We start from the raw sequence: 24,069 nt of genomic DNA on the forward strand, positions 1-24,069 counted from the left end.
ATTTTCCAGCCCACTGAATCTGAACACAGGGTCACGGGGGTCTGCTGGAGCCAATCCCAGCCAACACAGGGCACAAGGCAGGAACCAATCCCAGGCAGGGTGCAAACCCACCACAGGACACACACCAAGGCCAATTTAGAATCACCAATCCACCTAATCTGCATGTCTTTGGACTGTGGGAGGAAACCCATGCAGACATGGGGAGAACATGCAAACTCCACGCAGGGAGGACCCGGGAAGCGAACCTGGGTCTCCTAACTGTGAGGCAGCAGCGCCACCGTGCCGCCCACGCTACTCATACTAATAAAGGCAAAATAACATCTTTCATATATATATATATATATATATATATATATATATATATATATACCTTTACACCAGCACCGCCAGCCTAAACCGTTGATACAAAGCAGGATGGATCCATGTTTTCATATTGTTGATATCAAATTCTGACTATATCATCCAAATGTTGCAGCACAAATCGAATTGTAGCCTCAGTTGCATGTTTTTAGCTGACATGAGTGGCATGTAGCCCATCTGGTTCAAGGTTCGACTTGTGCACACAGAGATGCTCCTCTGTGCACCTCAGATGTAACAAGTGGTTATTTGAGTTACTGTCATCTTCCTATCAGATTGAATCAATCAAGCCATTCTCCTCTGACCTCTGGTATTAGCAAGGCATTTTTACCCAGAGATCTGCCACTCACTGGATATTTCCCTTTTTTAACCATTCTTTGTAAATCCTAGAGATGGTTGTTGGTAAAAATTCCAGTAGATCAGCAATTTCTGAAATACTCAGACCAACCCATCTGTCACCACCAACCATGCCACCTTCAAAGTCACTTAAATCATCTTTCTTCCCCATTCTGATTTTCGGGTTGAACTTCAGCAGCTCGCCTTGATAGTGTTTACATACCGACATTCATTGAGTTACTGCCATGTGATTGGCTGATTAAATAATTGAGTTAAGAAGCAGTTGAACAGGTGTACCTAATAAAGTGGCCAAGGAGAGTATCAACAGTGCCAATAAAAAAGTACTCACCCCCTTGGAAGTTGACTCATTTTATTGTTATACAACATTGACTCAAGGTAAGATTCATTTGGCTTTTTTCACCCTGATCAACAGAAAAAGATTCTTTAAAGAAATTAAAATTAATTAATTACAAATATAAGACAGACAATAATTGTGTGCATAAGTATTCAAGTTAGTGTTTAGTAGATGTGTCTATAGCAGCCATGACAGTCCTGAGTCTGCATGCACGGGTCTCAATCAGATTTGCCATTTTTGGACACTGCTGCAGTTTTTCCTCATTCTCCTTTGCAAACCTGTTCAAGCTCTATCAGGTGGCATGAGGATCACGATGGATCAGTCTTTTTTCAAGTGCAGCCACAATGTCTCACTTGGACATTGGCTTTGTTGTTTCTAAGACATTCCTGTGTAGTTTTGGCTTTATGCTTGGGATTGTTGTCTTGCTGGACATCAAATGATCTGCCAAGGTGCAGGCATCTTGCAGACTGCATCAGGTTTTCCCTCAGGATTTCTGTGTTCCATGCATTTATTTTTACCACCTATGCTCACAAGCTTTCCAGGGCTTGATGCAGAGAAGCGCCCCCCGCAGCTTGATCCTGCCACCAACCTGCTTCACAGTGGAGATGGTGTGTTTTTGATAATGTACAGTGTGAAAAAGATGGCCAGAAAGCTTACTTTTGGTCTCATCAGACCATACAACCTTCTTCAGCTGACCTCAGAGCCTCCATTGTGACTTCTTGCAAATTCCAGCCAAGATGTCTTGTGCTATTTGTCTCCTAAAGCTGTGACTATTGAAGCACCGGGGACACAGTCATTGTCTGCATAGTCCCTCCATTGCATCTTTTAACTCCTTCGGAGTTCTCATATGTTGCTTGTTGGCCTCCCTCGCTAGTCTTCTTCTTATATGATCATCACTCTTTGTTGTGGACACCTCCTCTAGGTAGATGTGCAGATGTACTGTATTCTTTCCATGACTGATTTAACTAGAGTCCAAGGGATATTCAGTGACTTGGATATTTTCTTGCTTTCATCCCCTGACTTATCTTTTCAGTCACCTTTTCATGGGGTATTTTGCAGGGGTTTTTTTTGTCTTCACAGTGGTGTATGATTACAAAATTCAGTAACTTATTTTCTGCTTGTTGTTGGGATTGCGTTATTGTGAATTTCCCATTGGCATTAATAAAGTATCTATCTATCTATCTATCTATCTATCTATCTATCTATCTATCTATCTATCTATCTATCTATCTATCTATCTATCTATCTATCTATCTATCTATCTATCTATCTATCTATCTATCTATCTATCTATCTATTATATAGTGCCTTCTATCTATCTATCTATCTATCTATCTATCTATCTATCTATCTATCTATCTATCTATCTATCGTACTGCTGTTGCTGGACTGTGGGAGACATGAAAGTATGAATTTCATTGAACTGTTGACTGAACTGAATACCATTCCATTTATACAATGCATTGGAATAAACAGGGGTTGCTCATTTCAAATACCTGTTGATATCTGAACAAAAATATACTCCCATGGTCATGTTGTGTATAAGCTTTAACAAATAATGTGCATTTACATATGCCTATTTTTTCTGGGATTTCTGATTCAAGTATATTATGGCAAGTGTTAATGTAAGTTTGATGTTTAAATCATTAAAGGCTACTTGTCACCTACTCTATTTACCTTTTTGTACCTTGTGTTTACCTTCTTGTTAATTTACAGTAGTAGACACATTAAATCATAAGAACGTGACAATCCCAAGTTCATAGTTCTCCTTTAAACATACACACCTCTATGTGAGTAATGGCTTGTTCTGTTTTGTTCAGGGTGATAGCACAAGTGACTGGTAAGAATGAAACGATCAGCCTTAAGGTCTGCTGTCCTCCATCTTAGCCTGAACGTTTCAGTAACTCTTTATAATAACTTTTATTAATTTCATTGATAAAACTTTGCAGAACTTTAGAAGGGATGAGTAGTTTCAAGGTTAGATAAGGTACTGCATAAATATGTTTAACTAACAATTGAAATGATTTGTAAAGACATATGGAAGAATCATCTAATATGCATTAATGACTTTTTAATGATCATTTATCATAAAATGTTACTACATTTCTGTATGAATGACCATTTATTGTCAATTATAACTATTTAAATGCATGCTCATTAACTAATAATCTTTCAAGTCACTGTTAAAAACATCAAATAATGTTTATCAATGAACGTTAATATAAAGGATTACCAAAGTCCCATGACAGATACCGGCACAAAAGAGGAAATGAAAAAGAAGATTGAGAGAAGTTGCTTCTAAATTCCCTTTCCTGTTAAGAGTTTCTGTCTTACGTCTAAATAATTTCTTTTAACATTTACATTAAGCCAAAAGCTGATATTGGAAGTCACATGGCAGTTAAATTACAGGCAGCACTAAATGTTGACTAGATAGATTTTTTGGTAGGGTGGCGCAGTGGGTAGCGCTGTTGCCTCGCAGTAAGGAGACCTGGGTTCGCTTCCGGGTCCTCCGTGCGTGGAGTTTGTATGTTCTCCCTGTGTCTGCATGGGTTTCCTTGGTTGGGGGTTGCCATGGTGATTCTAAATTGCCCCTGGTGTGTGCTTGGTGTGTGTGTGTCCTGCGGTGGGCTGGAGCCCTGCTCAGGGTTTGTTTCCTGCCTTGCACCCTGTGTTGGCTGAGATTGGCTCCAGCAGACCCCTGTGACCCTGTAGTTGGGATATAGTGGGTTGGATGATGGATGGATGGTTGGATGGATTTTTTGGTACATCAGTGCACAAACATTTAATGTATGCATTTAGGAGAACTGTTTTATTGCAGAGAATCCAATTGTCCATTTTCTAAACCTCCTTGTCAGGGCTATGGGATGCCCTATTAAGCCTGCTGCCCAGAACTGAATACCAGTTATGACTTTGAATTGTTTTTCATTTTTCTTTATGGTTATTCCATGTATTTTCATGATTTTTAAGAACATGTGGAATTCATTTTTTTGCTATTGGTTTTCTTATCAGGGGTCATTTTTAGTTTGTTTAATATACTTTGCATCTTGGCCTACTGCCGTTTTAATTTTCTTACGGGTGCCACCATTTTGAGAGGTGTTGTTTTTACCTGCTGTGCCAACAGGAGGTTGCTGTTGTGAGCTGACTCCTTATTCATTTTGTTTACTAACCCTTAAGCATGATTTTCACAGGCATTTAATGTTCTTTAAGGTGTTAAAGTATGGAGAGTTCATAGTTGACATTAGTTTATGTAGTTAACAATTTGTTACAGTTAGTGGAATTATTTTTCACTATTTCCAGCGCCATCTTGTTTGAATGTGGATTGCCAATGTTTCACAAGTCCAGTTGCCAAGATGCAAGAGGGAGTCTCAATGGTCGCTACTTTTGCAGCATCAACACGACCCATTAAAGGTTCACTACTGTAGTCACAATCATTCCCTATCTAAAACTTCACTACTTCTTGATCTTTAAGCCCTGTGTTTTTTATCAATTATTTCTTGTCTCACGTTCAGGCCTTTAATGACATCTTAGGCACAGCCATCAGCAGTGTCTGTCTGTAGAGAGTTTGTCTACCTCACTGAGGAGTTTACTTAACTCGGTGGTGACATTTATGTCTTCAGTGACTCTTCCTATGAAGTCAGTAAATGAATTGGGTTGTGAGGTCACCGGAAAGGGTTGTATGGCGCTCCCGATATCTATCCAAAAGGGAGAAGGTCCAAGTCTTATAAAGTCTTATAGAGTCCTGGTGCTTTCTGTTATGGACGCTATCCAGTGACCTGAGATGAAGACTGGACTCCTTCTGTACCGTGTCTCTCCGGAAAATCCTTGGGTACTGTTGGTTTGTCTTTGCCTCAAATGAGTGGTTGCTCATGGAGTCCCGAATGAGGCTCATTACCTGCATTTTGAGGGAGCGTCAGTTACGGCACTACAGCCATGTGGCACGATTCCCTGAGGGTGATCCGAATCACAGGATTCTCATTGCTGATGACCCGAGCAGCTGCACCAGGCCAAGGCGATGCCCACTTAACACCTGGCCATGGCAGACAGATGGACATTTCCAGAGGGTGGGATTGGACTGCCTGGGGGGATTCCAACCAGGATCCCAAGCTGTTTTCGTCATGGTGGGTGAGACTACATACTGTAACATTGTATTCTCCCCAACATCATCTGACCTCACGTTTTGATTTTTGACTTTCTGGTAATGATCGTATCCTGTATATATTGACTACATTTCTTCTTCCAGTCCCAATTTTTACAAAATCCCTCCATCCCTTAACAGAGAGAACAGTTGCAACCCATGATGCTCCTATTGCAACTATATAAAGGTCAGGATCTTGCATCTCCCATTGTCCAAACGTCTGGATATGCAGTAGCTATGTGAACAGTTTTCGGAGTTATCGTTTGATAATTTGATTATTTAGCAACAAATTCTAATGTATTATTTTTTACTTTTTGGGTTAGGTGTTCTATTGTTTCGAATTGCTGGTACTTGACCCTAACCTGGCTCTAAACATTGATTGAGCATTTTTCCACCCCCAGGTCCTTCTCGCAACTTTTTGACTGTCCAACCTGCCTCATAGTATCATGTCAGGCCACTACTGTGGACTCTGGTACAAATTTTTAAACCTTTCCAATTCTGAGTCTATGGGAGGAAGCTGCTAAAATAACATGGAGAACATAGCTTGCTAGTCATGCAATGGCTGACAGATTATTGCTTTATATTGGAGAGTCCCCTATGACAGGTTCACATCATGGATGAGAGTAATGTCAGCAGACACCTGCTAAATTGTGTAGAGCCCTTGTCTGAGTAGGGTGATTATTTCCATGTGGAAAGTGCAGCACAGCCTAGTTTTCCAAAGCATAGGCACGATAACCTAAAAACAGGCCTCATTTCTGGCTGGTCTGTCAAAACCAGGACTTTCAGATTTCAGAAGAGCATTGACCTACAAGATATGCCACACACAATCTTCATGATGGAACCATTACAACCTTCTACATTACTCCAATAAATATGTCTGAGTGCTCCTTTTTTAAATTGCTTTTGTTTAGGTGCTGTTGTACATATGTTGTGTATTTGTTCTGCCATTTTATTTCTATAATCGTCTCCAAATCAAATTCCATACAACTCATATTGTTGTGGTGATATACATGCAGGTTAGGCGCATTGGCAATTCTAAATTGTCCCTAGTGTGTGCTTGGTGTGTGTATGTGTGTGTGTGTGCACCCTGAGGTGGGCTGGCACCCTCCCCTGGGTTTGTTTCCTGCCTTGTTCCCTGTGTTGGCTGGGATTGGCTCCGGCAGACCCCTATGACCCTGTAGTTAGGATATAGCGGGTTGGATAATGGATGGATGGATGATTATTTCAATGCATATTTACTGAACTATTTATATTCTGTTATATTTGTTACACATCTAAGGCATCGGAATCATCTGTGACTCTTTAATCAATATATATAAAATTCTTTTCGTGTTTAAAACGGAAGTTGAGTATGACCACGCGAAACGGAAATTACTTATGACCACAGAACATATTATAATACAGGAACTAATCACTTCGTTTGTGGATGCCATTTTTATATCGTCTTTACAAATTGTTATTATTTGTGTGAGAGTTACTTTGTACTTTACTGATATTGAAAAGAAGTAAACACAAACACGCCGATCTATCCCATAGAAGTGCGCCCCGCGTTGCCATCGTCTCTTGACTCCAGTGCTCAGCCGTCCGCCGCCAGGCGCGTTCTGACAGAGAAGTTTTATTTATTCGTCCAAATGACTGTCACGGAAACTGCCACATTGTAACTTTTTTTTAATTGGCAGTACTCAATAGTAGAAGAGATGAGGAAAACGGCTTTGCGTCTTTCTACTTTTTAACTGCGCCGAGCTGTAAACAATGTGAAGACGAGACTGCCTTCAGTGGCGACGGGTCGTGAGAACAAAGTGGACGCTGAAAGGTGTGGAATGTCGGGCTGCTCTGCCGGGTTGAGAGCTTCGCAGTTTCGGGCAGCGTCCTCTCTTCTCGCACTGTTTGTGACACTTCGAGTGCCTCGTCGGCTCCTGGGAGAGTGGAAATCTTTACAAATGAGTGTAATCGGCGCCATCGAAGCGTGACTCTCTTGGTAAATTACACTGCACGACTACCTACTGCCCCTTAAGGTGAGTTCGGGTCACTAAACCCCCGCAACATTCAAGGTTGCTTTTGTGATGAATTCTATTAAGAAGATGGAGGGTTTACATCTAAGAAGATGTACCGACCTCTTCATGGACTTGGGAATTGTTTGGACCTTCTGCCCATTAAGCACGGAAGGGCAGAGTCCACATTTCTCAGAATAATTTTTCTCTTAAATCACAGGCACGTAGTGCAACGTTGTCAAGCAGGCAGTTTACCCAAAACCACTGCAGTAGTACTCAGTGGATCTTTACTTCTTAAATGTTAATGTTTTACTGTTTAATAATTTATACACTTCTTATACATCATTCAAATTCTCTTATGGAAATGTTTTACTGTTTAACAATTTAAATGCTTCTTATATATTCTTCAAATTTTTTTATCAAAATGTTTTACTACTTAACTTATTTTATTAATACTACATTTTATTTTTTTCCCTTGCACTCAGTGAGCAAAGCCACTGGGTAATCAGCTAGTATAACATAATATTCTCAAACCCACTTAATCTAGTTCAGAATCACTGAGGGCTGAAACCTTACCCAGCTGTTATGACTGAATCATGTATTTCATTATTTTTTTTTTGCATATTTTTGTCTTGCATTTTTCAAGATCGAACTCTCAAAATTAGGTTTCGTAGGCCTTCAAATTTAATTCCAACTTAAATTTTTTGATTTACTACTTGCTGTTGTTTGTATTTGTGTTGTTTTCTCTGCCATTTTGAATTACCCTCAGTTGCCAATATTTTGACTCCCATAGTTTGAGAGGTGAGCGCTCAGAGGTTATGATTTTTGGGGAGGTTTAAAGATTATCCTTGGGATCATTTCCCTCCCTGAGTTTGTGGATTCATAACCCGTGGTCAGAAATGTCTTATTCTGAAGACTTTTTTGATTCATGCCTGAACTTTCTGACATTGATTCAGCTTCTCATTTTGGTTTCTGTAATAGTGAGGCTGATTTTAACTTTCATTTTTCATCTTGATTATACTTTATACAAGAATTCTTTCTTGCTAGCATGCGAGTGTAACACTGGCAGCACTGTATAAAAAGCGGGTGTCAGCCCAATAAAGTGTGCCAGTTCATCACAGCCCCACTCATGCAATGTCAATTTAGAATGGCATGCCATTGGCAATATGGGAGAACAAATGGAGTACCTGGAAAATAACGGTACACAGGTTTTAGAAGAAAGACACAGAAGTACTGGGAGAAAGTGTACACTCCATCCTGACAATGGCTCAGTATGGGATTTCAACCCAGGATGCTCAATTCATGAGACAGTACTCTGCTGTAATGAAATTAGAGGTCCTGACTCTTTGTGGTCATTAAAGATCCCTGGACATCCTTTGTAAAGAGCAGGATGTATCCTGATATCTGGGCAAAACTGCCCAACTTAGCCTAGTTATTCTCTGTCTCTAATTAGCTATCTCTCTCACCACTTCATCACCTAACAGCTAATGGCTGCACTTTCATCACCAAGGTGCTACACATGAGTGGTGGCTGAAGTGGCTCCCCACACACTATGAGAGTGAAAAGTGAGTGAGAAAAGTGTGATAGAAATGTAAAGAATTATTAGGATTCTTATAATTATTAACAACTGGGTCACCATGCTTCCCACCTCTTTGTTACCTATTATGTAAATAAAAAATAAAAATCCATCCATTATCCAACCTGCTAAATCCTAACTGCAGGGTCATGGGGGTCACACACACACACCAAACACAATTTAGGATCACCAATGCACCTAACCTGCATGTCTTTGGACTGTGGGAGGAAACCCACGCAGACACGGGGAGGACATGCAAACTCCACACAGGGAGGACCCGGAAAGCGAACACGGGTCTCCTAACCGCGAGGCAGCAGCACTACCCACTGTGCCACCCTAAATAAAAATTATAATCAAATTTACTTATTTTGAATAAGCTAAGTGAAATCAATCAAATAATCAGAGACTCAACTACTTTAGCAGCAGTACAAATGAATTGCACCCAGCATGGTATCCTTAGACTTTAGATGCTTGCTGAATACAGTGTTTATTTCTCTAAATGACTTCTTTCCATTTACAGCTTCCCAGCAGCTGCTGAATGAGATTGAAGCTCTTGAAATGCAATATGAGATTGAACGCTCCTGTCGCCAGAATGCTGAAGTCTTTGCTGCCAAGGTAGGTGAGGGGCATTCCCAAGGCAAGCACATCCCAACCTCACCTGCCATATTACGCCCTCCACCGTGGCTGCCCGCTGCTCTGCTTACCTGTGTCCACACCCTTCATTTGTGAATGCCTTTCATACCGAGTTGCCTGGAATTTACTTGTACTCCACAGGAAACATGGCCAACCTATATATTCGGATGTTCTCTTTTCTTTTGTCTTAATTTGAATTTCCACATAGGATTAGTCAAATTTGTCTAATCTAATCTAAATTCAATTTTGTGCTTGCTCATTTTAAATTCTTTAACTACACTTGTTTCTGTTTATTTGTTTTAGGATTGTTATCTTTTTTTTTTTTTTGACCTCTTCTTCCCACATCCTCATTAGTCTTTTTAGAGTCCTGGGGCCTCATGTATAAACGGTGCGTACGCACAGAAATGTTGTGTAAGAACTTTTCCACATTCAAATCGCAATGTATAAAACCTACACTTGGCGTAAAGCCACGCACTTTTCCACAGTACCTCATACCTTGTTGTACGCAAGTTCTCCGCTCGGTTTTGCAGAGTGGCGGCACCCAGCGTCAAAGCAATGCTACTGTTCCTGTGTGGTTACACCTTATTTTCCTGACGTGGCTTTATAAATACTGTACACTGAAACTAACCGCATATTGTTTATTAGTGTAATGCATCTGATTGTAATTAACTTGTAACAATATAATGGCCCAGGGAATAGCCATAGTATTCCAAATACCATAACTGCTTTAGCGTTGTTACTCTCATTGCACCTTCTTCTTCTTCTTCTTCTTCTTCTTCTTTCAGCTCCTCCCGTTAGGAGTTGCCACAGCGGATCATCTTTTTCCATATTACTCTCACTGCACCACTCGGAGTATTTATATCACTGTATCTGAGTGTGAATCACAGCAGCAGCTGATCGGAAAGAGAATTATCGGTATACGGCATTAAGCACACGCTACCTCAGCCACTGCAAAACGTTTCAAAGCCTTTCCTGTACGGACCTCGCAGTTCAGAAACAGTTTCATCCCAAGAACTTTAAACGCACTCAATCAAGTGCTCCTTGTAGAACTGTTTGTACTTATAAGTACAATTACCTCACTGTAAACTTGCACTACAGTCATAATATTACACAATCTGCGCCACTTTATAAAGCGCATATTAACATATGAGGACGATATCATTTTTAAGATGAAATGCAGCAAAATATGTTTATTATATTATACAGATGAAACTTCAACTTCATTTAAATAATCTATATTCTTCACTGGTACTGGCGTGAAGGATAGAATAATTAAACATGTACTGCGAAGATATTTCAATGTTCCTTTAACGTTTTGAAGAATCTGCGCTCTAAGATTACAGATGGCTTAACGTCTATTACAGAGCTGATTGTGTGGCGATCCACCGTGCATAAGATACCATATTGACATTGGACTTTCTCTATTGGACATAGAGCCGCCCCTGAGTACTGCTGCAATAAATAGTTTCATCGAAGGTCGCACACAATCACTGCGCCGTAAAAACTCATGTTTAATAACGTGCTTTAACTCCTATCATCATAAAAATGACATCACGTATACATCTCAGTATTTTAGTTATTCAGAGAGCTGTAATATCACAAATGTAATGGACTCTGTGTCCAGTTGGAGGAAGAGAGCCGGTTTAAGAAGCAAGTAGTGATTCACACACACAGATCACATACGAGTAGAAGATCAAATACAAAACAAAGCATTTAACGTGCTACTTTAATTACGATGTGATTTGAGAAACTGGTTAATTAAACGATTTTAAGATGAAGTTTATGATGTTCTACTTTAATGACAAAATAAACTACGTGATTAAAGTGGAAATGTCGAGATTGAAGTTGACATTTTATGCTTTTTCCCCACTGTGTGCCTTTTTTCTCTGTACCCTAATAAACTTTCATATGACACTCAGTCAGTGGGCTTACAACTCGGCTTTTCACGGCGACTTTGATATGTGACTTCTTTTTATTTCCGGCACTGTGCGATTTTGTGGATGTGAGCTTTCAAGTTTCTCCAACACGCTATGTCACTCGATCAACTTCCTTTTGTTGATTATACCACGGTTTATTTGAACAAATAGTATGTTTTTCCTTTGCCTCCACTTGGTATTCGCTGAAATTCTTATATGTTCCCCGTGCTTTTCCCATTGTCTTTTCAAAGAAGGCTGAGCTTAAGGGCAATTTATATTGATTTGCATATTCAAATAGGCGTAATTCTGGGAGGATTTGGGGCGTAACATAAAGCGCGTGCACAAGCGTTAGTTTTCACACTGATCGGGATTTATGTAGCAGAAGAACGTGGAAGCTGGAGTACGCACAGATTCCTGCATCTGGATTTTTCTGTGCGTAAGCACATTTCGGCTTTTGTTGCTTACGCCATGTTATAGTGCGAGTTCTACGCACGGCGTTATACATGAGGCCCCTGGTCATCTTTCGCTCACTCTTGACTCCTCACCAGGCTACTGCTAAACTAACTAAATCAAACACCACTCACTTTTGCCCACATCTATTTCTGTCTTTGCACTTAGAAGGCTTTGTACTTGAAAAGGATGTCCAATGGAAAAGTGGAAGAGGAAGTGAAGTGCACTCACGGCCTGACGTGCTGCCTTCAAGGCTTTGTTTCATTAGCAGGTTCTGCATGCTATGCTAACAAAAATGGTCAGCGTCTACACCAGTGTTTCCCAACCTCGGCCCCCTGTGGCCACAGGTTTTTGTTCCAACCAGATTCCTAAGCAGTGACAACACCTGATAGCAGTGATCTCATTTAATTAGCTGATATTATTTTTCTTTTATTCTACATTCAGAAAAGCACAGCAGCCTGATTTTTACATTTATAAGAAACTTAGAAATATTTCTGTTTTTGCTATGGATTTAAATACTTAACTCTCTTTTTATTATATTTCACCCTTTCTCTGTGCAGTTTGCTCCCTTCATCGAATCTTAATAATGACAATTAAAAACAAGCAGAGCAGAAACCCAAGCAAACAACACTCAATCGTGAAAGGCTGCAACTACTTTAGCGTCAGCCCCACAAAGTAGTAAATAACGGATTAATTAAACAATTAGAACAGCTAGAAAAGTAGAATGACAGTCAAGATGAAAATACTGTTAAAAAGAAAAAATTACATATAACTGCTTAGTACATTTTAATACTTTTTTTTTAACTAAACTTAGTTTTCTAATTTGCATATTGTTCCCAAAACAGGGAATCTGGGAAACAACATTTCACTTAATTAGCCCAGGAGTCCATTAAAAACAGTGGCTGGTTGGAACAAAAACCTGCAGCCACAGTGGGTCCCCCAGAACCGAGTTTGAGAACCCCTGGCCTACACAAAGGTACCATGCTGAACGTTGCTTAGGATTTGCTAACACCCATCTCGAAGAGAAAAGATTGGAATCAACTAGTATGCTAGCTATAGGTGGTCTGATCTGTGTCCTTTGTACCTTGCTACGTTTGGCACAGCTCCATTCCATCTGAATCTTATTGCAAACAATGCCATTTAAAACCAAGAAATTAGAAGTCATTTGGGGTTCTTTTCTAATATTGCTATTTAATATCAACCAAATACGCCATTTACCTCTCTTTCCATTAGTTACAGTAAATTGATCTCTATTAAAGTTCATTAATTTTGTGGTTCACAGTTACTTTTGCCATGACATGCGCGCTATTATGATTAGTTTTGATGGCCTTTTGCACATTTGTCGTCTGCATTTTCTCAGTGTGCTTTCAGTATTTGGTGATCAGGAATTAAATCATAAAAATAAATTAATCTTAAATTATTAAATACATAAATGAGGCAGAATTTTTACAGCATAATAGATTTTGTTCTTATTCAATGCAGCACATTTTCCATCCATCTATCCATTATCCAACTACAGGGTCACAGGGGTCTGCTGGAGCCAATCCCAGCCAGCACAGGGCACAAGTCAGGAAACAAACCCTCGGCAGGGCACACACAAAGGACAATTTATAGGATCGCCAATGCACCTAACATGCATGTCCTTGGACTGTGGGAGGAAACCCACACAGACATGGGGAGAACATGCAAACTCCACACAGGGAGGACCCGGGAAGTGAACCCAGGTCTCCTTACTGCGAGGCAGCAGCGCTACCACTACGCCACCGTGTCGCCTGCAGCACATTTTTTTTACTGGAAATTTGTTGAATATTATAGGCAATTTATTATTTGTCTCACATTTTCACCATTCCTGCTTTCATGGGAGAGAATAGACATCACATCTGTAGCTGTTATGTTGTGTCCTGTACATCTAATCTAGATATCCATTATCTCGGACATACAGGGTGCATTCATTTCAAATAATTTTCTTTGAATCTATTGCTGGTGCAAGGTGAGAAGAAGCTCCAGGCCATAACAGGCAACATTCACATGGGGACAATTGACCATCATCATTTAACATTTCACACGTGTCTTTGGGGGGCACAGAGCCCAGAGTAGACCCCCACATAAATTGTAACAGAAAGCCCAAATGCCACACAGACAATAATTGGGAAAGTGATTCAGTCCAAGACACTGAGTAGACAGAACAGAGCCGTCTATTTTATTTCCAAGTTTTCACTTTTCAAATGATTAAAAGTAATAGTCCTTCCTGACCATTGTGATTCACATTGGAAACACATCTCTACACAACTACCATACCATCCACTGTTACCTGGGGTTTCTTCCTCTCTCTAAGTCATTCACACTACTTATAGGTCATCCAAAAGAACAATACATGGTCAGCTTCACTTTCGTGAATAACTCTTAATGTGCACATCTATCAGAGATGTGTTAAACTCCTAACCAGCTTCAAACCAAGCATGTTGAAAGCGATCCAACCTCAGTTCAGGCTCCTGTTATTTCACAACCAAACACCTAGAACAACACCCTGGCTTGTACATTATCCTTATACTTGATTCTAAACCCCAGAAAAATATTATGGAATATTCTTTTTTTGTAAAGCACTACAAAAACAATACATCCATCCATTTTCTAACCCGCTGAATCCAAATACAGGGTCACGGGGGTCTGCCGGAGCCAATCCCAGGGCACAAGGCAGGAACCAATCCTGGGCAGGGTGCCAACCCACCGCAGGACACACACAAACCACACACTAGGGCCAATTTAGAATCGCCAATCCACCTAACCTGCATGTCTTTGGATTGTGGGAGGAAACCGGTGCAGACACGGGAAGAACATGCAAACTCCACGCAGGGAGGACCCGGGAAGCGATCTCCTAACTGCGAGGCAGCAGCGCTACCACTGCGCCACCGTGCCGCCCAAAAACAATACATTATCCTTTAAACCTTTAAGGGTTTTATAAACATTGCAATTTACGAGAAATTATACAGTTTAATACAGTGTAAATGAAAAGATAAAGGTTTGGGTCCTCCTCGGGAAAACCTCATACATTATAAGACAAAATAATAAACATGGAGTTAATGTGTGATGTGAGAAACGTCTATCCAGATGTGAGTCGTTCATTAGACTGAAGAAAGATGGTGCTGGTGCCATATGACAACAGTTACGTTGAGTAAAAAAAAAATCTATATACTAAGTTTTGTTAAGTATCCCAGCATGCTGTACTCCTATGACTGCAGATTGCCCAACTTTTTTTATCTACAGTGAGTGGAAATAAACTGTAAATAAACTCTGAGTTGGTCATCCGTTTTGAATAACAACAGAAGTGATTTTAACTTGTGATTAGCAACCTCAAAAACCTTAGCCGTCTATCTTACGTTAGGCCATTTGACTTCCCAAAACCATAACAATACATCGAGTAAGCGAATTTGCTCTATGTAAGCTAGAGAAGAGATGCAATGCCATCATGAAATTCTCTCAGTGTGCATGATATTAAATTCAGATTAGGCCGCACGGGCACTCTCAGTCCCAAAGAAGCCACTCGGAGTCTCAGGACAAGGAAGCAGAATTAAGATTTATTGTATGATGCGCATACAGACTCGCTACAGATGCAATGAGCGAGCAGCCATTTATTACAAATCTTATCATACAAGCTATTCATTCCCATGTGACTCCTATCATTTCACTGCTCTAATTGTGCCTCTAATTAATTCTACAAATATTTCTTAACCGAGGGGGTACCAAACCCCAATCTGTCCGACATTTCCTTTTGACAAGGCCTTTCCTTACTCCCTACTAGCTCTTCGTATGCTACTATTATTTAGAGCCAAAGAGTTCACATTTTCTCTCTAAGCGAGTGGCCCATCTTTCTCCAGCTCTCCTGCACGTCTTACCTTTGGCTTAATGAACTATTGATGGTTTCTAGCTCAAACAGAATAATAAAATATGTAGGCATATGTCTTTTAATTCTAACTCTTACATCTTAATGCTTAGTAAAATATAGTATCTACTTTTCTCATGTGCTTATAATACTTTTCTAATATGTAGCGATTACCAATTTTAAGAATACAATTATCTGTACTACCTGAATGATGGCTTCTTCTCAAAAGGTTACACTCAGAATCAGTATCCTGAAAAAATCTAATTTATTACTCTTTTCCCCCTTCTTATTTCCAGGTAACCAAAGAGAATAATATTCTCAAACGGATGAGTAAAGCACTTCTCCCATGCATCTATGAGCTTCCTGTAGAAGTACTGTTCATGGTGGACTCAGAAGCTGCTGCTGCTGCTGCTGACCATATTGTTGACTCAGATGAGCAACACCAGGAGCAGATCAAAGGTGCAAAACTTTAAATTTCATAGTTGTATTTTCACAGCAAGATGTTTTCAAAATATGAAACAATGCAGAGAAATATTCACTTGTTCTTTTGATTTTACATAGTGTTCTGCATTAGGTATGAATACGGCTACCAAACTGAGTACAATTTAAACAACGCCAGCCATAAGCTTTTACTAGGATAACTTGACTGTGTTTTGTATATGTAGTATTTATTATATCATTTATGTACACCAATCTGCCACAATATTAAAACCACTGACAGGTGATGTGAATAAAATTGATTATCTTGTTACAATGGCACCTGTAAAGGGATGGAATAAATCAGTTCTTGAAAGTTGGAAGCAGGAGAAATGGGTAAGCATAAGGACTGACTTCAACAAGACCCAGATTATGATGAATAGACAAATAGGTCAGGGCAGCTCCAAAACAGCGGGAGATATTGTGAGATATTCCTGGTATGCAGTGGTTAGTACATACCAAAAGTGGTCCAAGAAAGGACAACTCATGAACCAGAGACAGAAGTACAGATGACCAGCCTGTCCGGTCCAGTCCCACAGAAGAACTACTGTAGTATAAATTGTTGAAAAACGTAATGTTGGCCATGACAGAAAAAGGTCAGAACATACAGTGCATCGCAACTTGTTGCTTATTTAGGCTGCATAGCTGCAAACCTATGAATGCTGACCCCTATCCACTGCTGGAAGCACCTACAATGGGCACATGAGTGTCAGAACTGGACCATGGGGCAGTGGAAGAAGGTGGCCTGGTCTGATGAATCATGTTTTCTGTTAGGTCATGTGGATGGCTGGGTTCATGTGCATTGTTTACTTAGGAGAAGATGGCAGCACAAAGCACTATGGGAAGAAGGCAAGCTGGCAAAGGCAGAGTGATGCCCTGTACAATTTTCTGCTGGGAAAGCTTGGGCCCTGGCATTCATATGATGTTACTTTGACACATACCACCTACTTAAAGATTATTGCAGACCACTTGCGCCCCTTCATGGTGGTATTCCCTGATGGAAGTGGTCTCTTTTAGCAGAATAACGCACTTTGCCACACAGCAGAAAATAGTCAGGAATGGCTTGAGAAACATGACAAGAAGAGTTCACGGTGTTGACTTGGCCTCAAAATTCACCAGATCTCAGTCTGATCAAGCATCTGTGGAATGTGCTGGAAAAACAAGTCAGATTCATGGAGGCCCCATCTCACATCTTACAGGACTTAAAGGAGCTGTTGCTAATGTCTCGCTGCCAGGTACCATAGGGCATTTTCAGAGGTCTTGTGTTCATCCAGTGATGGGCTTCTGCCTTGTTCCCAGTGGTTGATGGGATGGGCTCAAACTTCCCCACAACCATGACCTGGATAAGTGGGTTAGGAAGATGGATTCATATATTGTGTGACGCATGAGTCACTGTCTTTCACCTGAGAGAAGACACTATGTCCAAACGCTTAAAAAAAAACCAACAAAAACAACTTTATTCCCCTCAAAACAGGAACAGTCAAGGTATTTATTCAAACGGGAGCTACCACTTCAATGCACACAGACACAGCAAACAAGCAGTAATTGGGCCAGGTCATTGGTTGGTTAGAATGTTTCTCACGTCAACCATCAAGTGACAGCAGATGTGTTATGCAAGGAAGCTGTAAACTTACCTCAGTGGTGGTGTGAACCTGTGGTTGCCTCAGCAACAGACAAGCAACCCTTGACAGATGCTGTTGGGGAGGGTCTCAAAAGTGGTCAAAAATCTCACAATGGATTTTACAGACACACACACACACATATATATATATATATATATATATATATATATATATATATATATATATATATATATATATATATGGAGGCAAAGGTTTGTGATAAGGGAGCAAATGAATCACATACCTTAAAATAGTTTTTTATTCTTAAGCTTTCGATTCTTACCAAGAATCATCATCAGAGGAACATTATTAAACTTACAGAAACCCAAATAGCAAATAAGGAGGAGAGAATAGGTGAATGTGTGGGGTGGTTGAGGATTAATGAGGTGGGGTTCGTAGACGATGGGAAACTTCGGCTATCTGAGAAGCTCACAGCTATGAAAAACTGTTCTTCCTCCATAGTTGCATCAGATATGATGTAACTCAAAGATGCCTACATTTTAAACCACCAACAAACACTCCGAAGATGGCATACATCATTCAACAATTCACAAAACAACAAAACATGTTCTATATAAACTAATCACTGAAACACACCACAAACTATGTACAAATCTGAAATAACAGATTTCTCTCAACATGTGGATATATGGTTACATATGAATGGGCTAATCACATCCAGGACACAGCTCACAAAAGCTGTAAATCTAAACAGAATACACTTAACAAAAAAATGGAATAAACTCACTGGGAGTATAAATACTAATGAACCACAATCCAGAGTATACAACTTCTCTAGAAGACAGCTGTCCACCACGGAACAAAATGTTCTTGCCATAAGTTTAAAGTTCAACCACAAAGACGCATCCAATATGAACTTCCTAGGCTCCCTGGAACACATCATACAAACCGAAAAAATACCAGCAGACAATACACAAGAAACAAGGCATGTCGTGGCCAGCCAGTGACATGTAAGACATCTGACGGTACAAATTTCTTTAAAAGAACAGAAGGCGTTAAGATCGCTTCAAAAGGATAACAGCATTGTTATCACACAAGTCGACAAAGGAGGCACGACAGTTGTATTAGACAAAGAACATTATGTCACAGCAATAGAAGAAATGCTCTCTGACACCACCACTTATGAACAACTAAATAGCGCCCCATCTAAAACCACCTTTAATATAGTTAACACCACTCTGAATATGCTTGTTAAACTCACAGGAATATCACAGGATGAAATCCAGTGTTGCGAGCTGCCCTGAATTCTATGGCACTCCCAAAAATACATAAAATACCTCTGTTCAGAAGAGAAAATCAGACCGGTTGTTAGCATAAAGGGTGTTCCAACTTGTAACTTATCTAAAGGACTTGTTCATATGCTCAAATATTTAACGTATGGTTCAGAATATTCTCTCAATAGCACTGAGATGGCATTACAGCATCTGAAAAATGTATCCATTATTGAGGATGAAATCATAGTCTCGTCTGATATTGTGTCACTGTACATCATGATTCCAATTCATCTGGCCACAGAAACTCTACAAATAAAGCTAAATAATGATCCCACCCAAACAACATGAATGAAGCTGGCCACAAACGATATACTGCATCTAGTTTCACTTTGCCAGAAAATTCAATTTCATTTTATTGGGAAATACTACAAACAAAAAGAAGGCATTCCAATGGGATCACCGTTATCAGGACTCAGGGCGTTAACTGGTAATGCATCGATTTGAAATTGTGACTTAGTACAAACCAAAACTTTGGATACACTACATTGAGAACACAATTGTCATATTAAAAAATGACCAGCTGAATGATTTTCATAATCGCATCAGTGCAATATGCCCTACAATCCAGTTTACTATTGAAAAAGAAAAATAAATGGACTCATCAATTTCGTGGACATATCTATTGAAAGAGGTAACGACGACACTCGGATTACAGGTGTGTATCGTAAGGAATGCTATGTAGACAAAATATTACACTTTGCTAGCGATCACCCCTCATCGTATACATGGAGTTGTGCTAAGACTGTGTTCAGAACAGTTGATACTCATTGTAATACTAAGGAGACTAAAAAGAATGAAAGGTGCTATCTTTACCAACTGTTCACATCAAATGGCTACCCAAAGATATTCATCAGACAATGTAATCCTAGCAAACAGTCCTCTCTAACCTGACCCCCCCATCCCATTTGGCACACACTTCCTTGTCATCACGGGGTATCAGAAGGTACTGGACATATCTTATCCAGATAAAGCATCATAGCACATAAGCCTAAGGCACATTGCACACAGCCCTTTTCAATGCTAAAAGCAAGGAATCAGCAGCAGAGACATGGAACGTAGTTTACAGCATACTATGTAATGCGTGTCCAGCAATATACATCAAAAACACTTGCTACACATATAAAGGAACATCACAATTCAGTCAGAAGAAAGGATCCACAGTCACTGATTTACACTCATATAAGTTTAACCAGACCCACATTTAAATGGGACACAATGCAAGTAAAATTCAAGGCTAATACTAAAAGCGCCAGAGAACTGGCTGAAACATGGCTATCCAATGAAAATGCCATTAACAGACATTTAGACATGAACCAAGCCTATGCAGGCTTAAAAAGAAAAACATCCATCCATCCATCCATTATCCAACCCGCTATATCCTAACACAGGGTCAAAATAATGAAGAAGGCTTTGTGACCAATACCCTCCGAACCCCACCTTATCAATCCCCCCCACCACCACATCCACCTATCCTCCCCTTCTTATTTGTTATATATTGCTTTGGGTTCCTGTACATCTAATCATTTTCCTCTGATGATGATTCCTGGTATCAACTGAAAGCTTAAGAATTATAATAATAAAAAAAAATTCCAGCTACATGTATACATAGTATACTGTATATAGAGGTCAATTCAGAGAAGGACAGGTTTGACAAAAATACATTTTGGAGTACCAACCTGGCTCTCCCTGTTTACTTTAAAGGAAAAGAAAAATAAATGCTTGATAGACTCAAAATAGAAGTAGCTTCTTGCTGGTACTTCGGTCATGAAGTGACATCTCCTTCCTGACAGTTGGCTTTTATGACCTAGAGACCAGAAAGGGTGAAGCCAATTGCCCTCACTGAGGGTAAGCCCCTAGTATATATATATGTGTGTGTGTTTATCCATTTGTATAATTTCTAATGTATGTTTGATGTCATTCTTTTTAGTATTATTTAAACTAAATTTCTCTTTATGAATAATCTGTGTCCTTGCTTGACTTCAGCAATCTGTGCCTTGAATGAGCCAACCTACGGTAAACAGTAACAGTCAAATTGTTATGTGTGAACATTAGGGTGACACTTCTGTACAATGCTGATATTTCTATACAATTTGCAGCTCTCACAAATCCACACAAAAATCAGTTACATGTCTTTTATTTAGACCTTCAGGAACAGGTTGAAAAACTGCTAACAGACAAGAGGGATCTTTCCAGTCTGGTGACAGATCTCAAAAGTAGGATGGAAAGTCTGGAAATGGAGGTGCGTCACAAGGAAAATCTGAATGTGTGTTATTAATTTTAAGAGCATGAAATGAAAGGTGGTGTGTAAAAAATGGACTTTCTTTTTGTTCGGATTCAGCGAGTTGGATAATGGATGGATGGATGGATATCTTTGAATAGAAGATAAAAATGTTAAATGCTTAAAAAAACATTTGTCTAACAGCTAGAAGAATCCAGACAAGATAAGGAACGCATGATGAAGACCATTGGCAGAGACAACAGAGTAATGAAGAGGCTGAGTCGAGGTACGTATGACAGTAAGCCAGCCTCTGAGCATACAGTATGCTTAACAAAAATATTTATGACTAAGACGAGAGGAGGAGAGCAGATAGGGCTGGAAATAACTGGAAAGCAGAATCATACAAGGTAACAAAATAAAAACAAACAAATCAGTGAGACGTTCATGCGACATAAGCACACATCAGGTAAACCATAGTCACTGGAGCTTCATGGGATAGGACATCCCCTTGATAATCTCATGGAGGTAGGGGTGACTACACAAAAACTGAAAATCCTATACAATTGTTGTCAGCATTTAAGACTGAAAATTACACTGAGCCACTGAGTCCATTACCCTGGCAAAGTTGCAAATGGCACCTTGTCATCCCCTTTGCTTTGCATGGAATCATCACTTACAGACCTGTGCAGAGAATCCAGGGAACACGAGAGGAGAGCCAGGACTATGGAGAGTGAAATATAGAGAGTTTGGATACAAAAGATCAAATTTAAAACTTGAAAATGTTGAGGGGGACATTTGATTACTATAGCAATGTCTGTTTACAAAACTCTCTTCGAATTCTCCTGGGGTGACATTTCAGAAAGCATATAGGAATTGTACTGTATTAGTAGGCTTTATTTATTTATTTGATTTTTTAATTGTATTTAATGTCTCCCTATTATAAAAAAAAATCCTGTAAAGGAAAAGCAGTGCAATGATACGTGATCTTCTCGGAAGTTCTCAGATCCTATGCTCTCAGCACATATAGAGCGTATAAGGACAATCTGTTCTAGATGAAACATCAACGAAAGAAGAAGAAAGAGCAGCACGGAGAAAAGAGACCCAAAAGCGTTGGAGAGAAAAAAAAGGCAGATTATGAAAGCAGTGGAATTCGAAAGGCTCAAACAAACGATGGTGCGATACACATGATAGAGAAAGGTACAGAATATGAAAGCAGTAAAATTCGAAAGTATTGTAGCATCCCAGCCAGGCTGAAACCTTTTTTGTTTTAAGTGACTGTTAGGTCCGATTGAGGGAGGGCGGAGTACAGCATGGAAGACTGATAGCAGCGTGACGGCACCTCCTTAGCTTGCGTTCACCTGGCAATCCCCCCTCTTCCTGACAACGCGAGCAGTATTATACATCCTGAGAAAGAGATTTAACCATGCCCGGGGCCAGAAATAAAGGACAAGTATTATGTTTACAACGTCACGCGAAACAAAGCAGTGAGCCATCATTTAAAACAAGTCCATGGACATCTAACCTAACAGTTGTTTGATTGCTGTTGGCGGACACGCTTCATGTGCTCCCAGCTCTTAAAACAATGACAAGAGACAAGCAAAACAGGCAGCCCGCCAGCAGCAAAAAGCCTGCAGATGATCAGAATGCTTCTCCTTAGAGTGCGTTCAACCAAACTAACCTCACCCCCCACCCCACCTCCTTCACAACGCAAGCGACAGAAATGTGAAATGGTAAAAGGGCAGCTGCTGTACAGGCTTTGAAATGATCGGGTAGCGAGACAAGCAGAGCGGGCAGCTCACCAGCAGCAGAAAGATAGCAGATGATCCAATGGCAACTCCTTAGCACTCGTTCAGCTGCACCCCCTTCACAATGTGAGCAGCGTTATACGTTGCAACCACGCCCGGGGCTGGAAATAAAGTATTGTTTTTACAAAAGTTTCAAAATAAAAGTGAAAATAATGCATATGTAACAATTCCCATGAAGCTAACAATCTTTTATAATTGCATATCCAGTAAACAAAACCCGGAGGTGGACGAGCAAAGCAAGCAGGGGGCGGAGCCCCCTAGTTTCTTTAAAAAAAATTTTGCATAATCAGATAATCAATTAACCTACAAAAGTCTTGTACATCTCTATTTAAACCACCTACCAAACAAGGTACCTCCTGTTGTTGCTGATAGTCCAGTTATATTTTTACCAAGAGAGCTTTATAAACATATACATTTCATTTAAATTAATTAAACAAATTGACAAACTTAATTTAATCACAAAATTCAATTAAATTGATTTATAATGATTTTTTTTAAGAAATTATCCATAATCCCTATTTACTGCATCCTCACATATGCAAATGGAATATAACTATCAAATCAATACACAACTTTTTTTTCCAGAGAGAGACGGACTATTGAGAACTTCATTTAGCATGCCAAGAGCAAATTACATAGATGGTGGTGAGCAACGGAGAACGATATTTGCCAAGTTTTAACACAAGTGTTAATGGAAGCCCATTTGGCAAATGATTAATTAATGAATTAAATCAGCCTTTAGCAATGCATTCAAGAGTTGTAGTTCTGTTTCCATTTTGATCGTTTAATTTTACTTTGCCATGTCTGTGTCTTCTATGCAGACCCCCGTGACCCTGTAGTTAGGATATGGTTTGATAATGGATGGATGGATGTGTCTTCAATGATACGCCACTTTGAGGATTATTATTATCATTATTGTTGTTCTTCATGTTATGGTTGGATTATTATTTATGTAATAAGAATCCGTTTGAAAAAGTAAGCCTTAGTGAGGATGCCAAAATTTCAGCTCTGATCGTCCAAGCT

General features: G+C 39.7%; 1 protein-coding gene across 1 annotated transcript in view; it reads left to right on the plus strand.

Moving 5' to 3' along the window:
• Positions 1-24,069, plus strand: part of shtn2 (shootin 2) — a 101,476-nt gene that overhangs the window by 14,170 nt on the left and 63,237 nt on the right. The window contains exons 4-7 of the mRNA XM_039751953.1: positions 9,271-9,365; positions 15,926-16,088; positions 21,165-21,262; positions 21,446-21,527. Of these exons, the coding sequence (XP_039607887.1) occupies positions 9,271-9,365; positions 15,926-16,088; positions 21,165-21,262; positions 21,446-21,527 (438 nt within the window). The remainder of the gene's footprint in view (positions 1-9,270; positions 9,366-15,925; positions 16,089-21,164; positions 21,263-21,445; positions 21,528-24,069) is intronic.

This window comes from Polypterus senegalus, chromosome 4 (assembly GCF_016835505.1).
Source record: "Polypterus senegalus isolate Bchr_013 chromosome 4, ASM1683550v1, whole genome shotgun sequence".
In the NCBI taxonomy this organism is placed as follows: Eukaryota; Metazoa; Chordata; class Cladistia; order Polypteriformes; family Polypteridae; genus Polypterus; species Polypterus senegalus.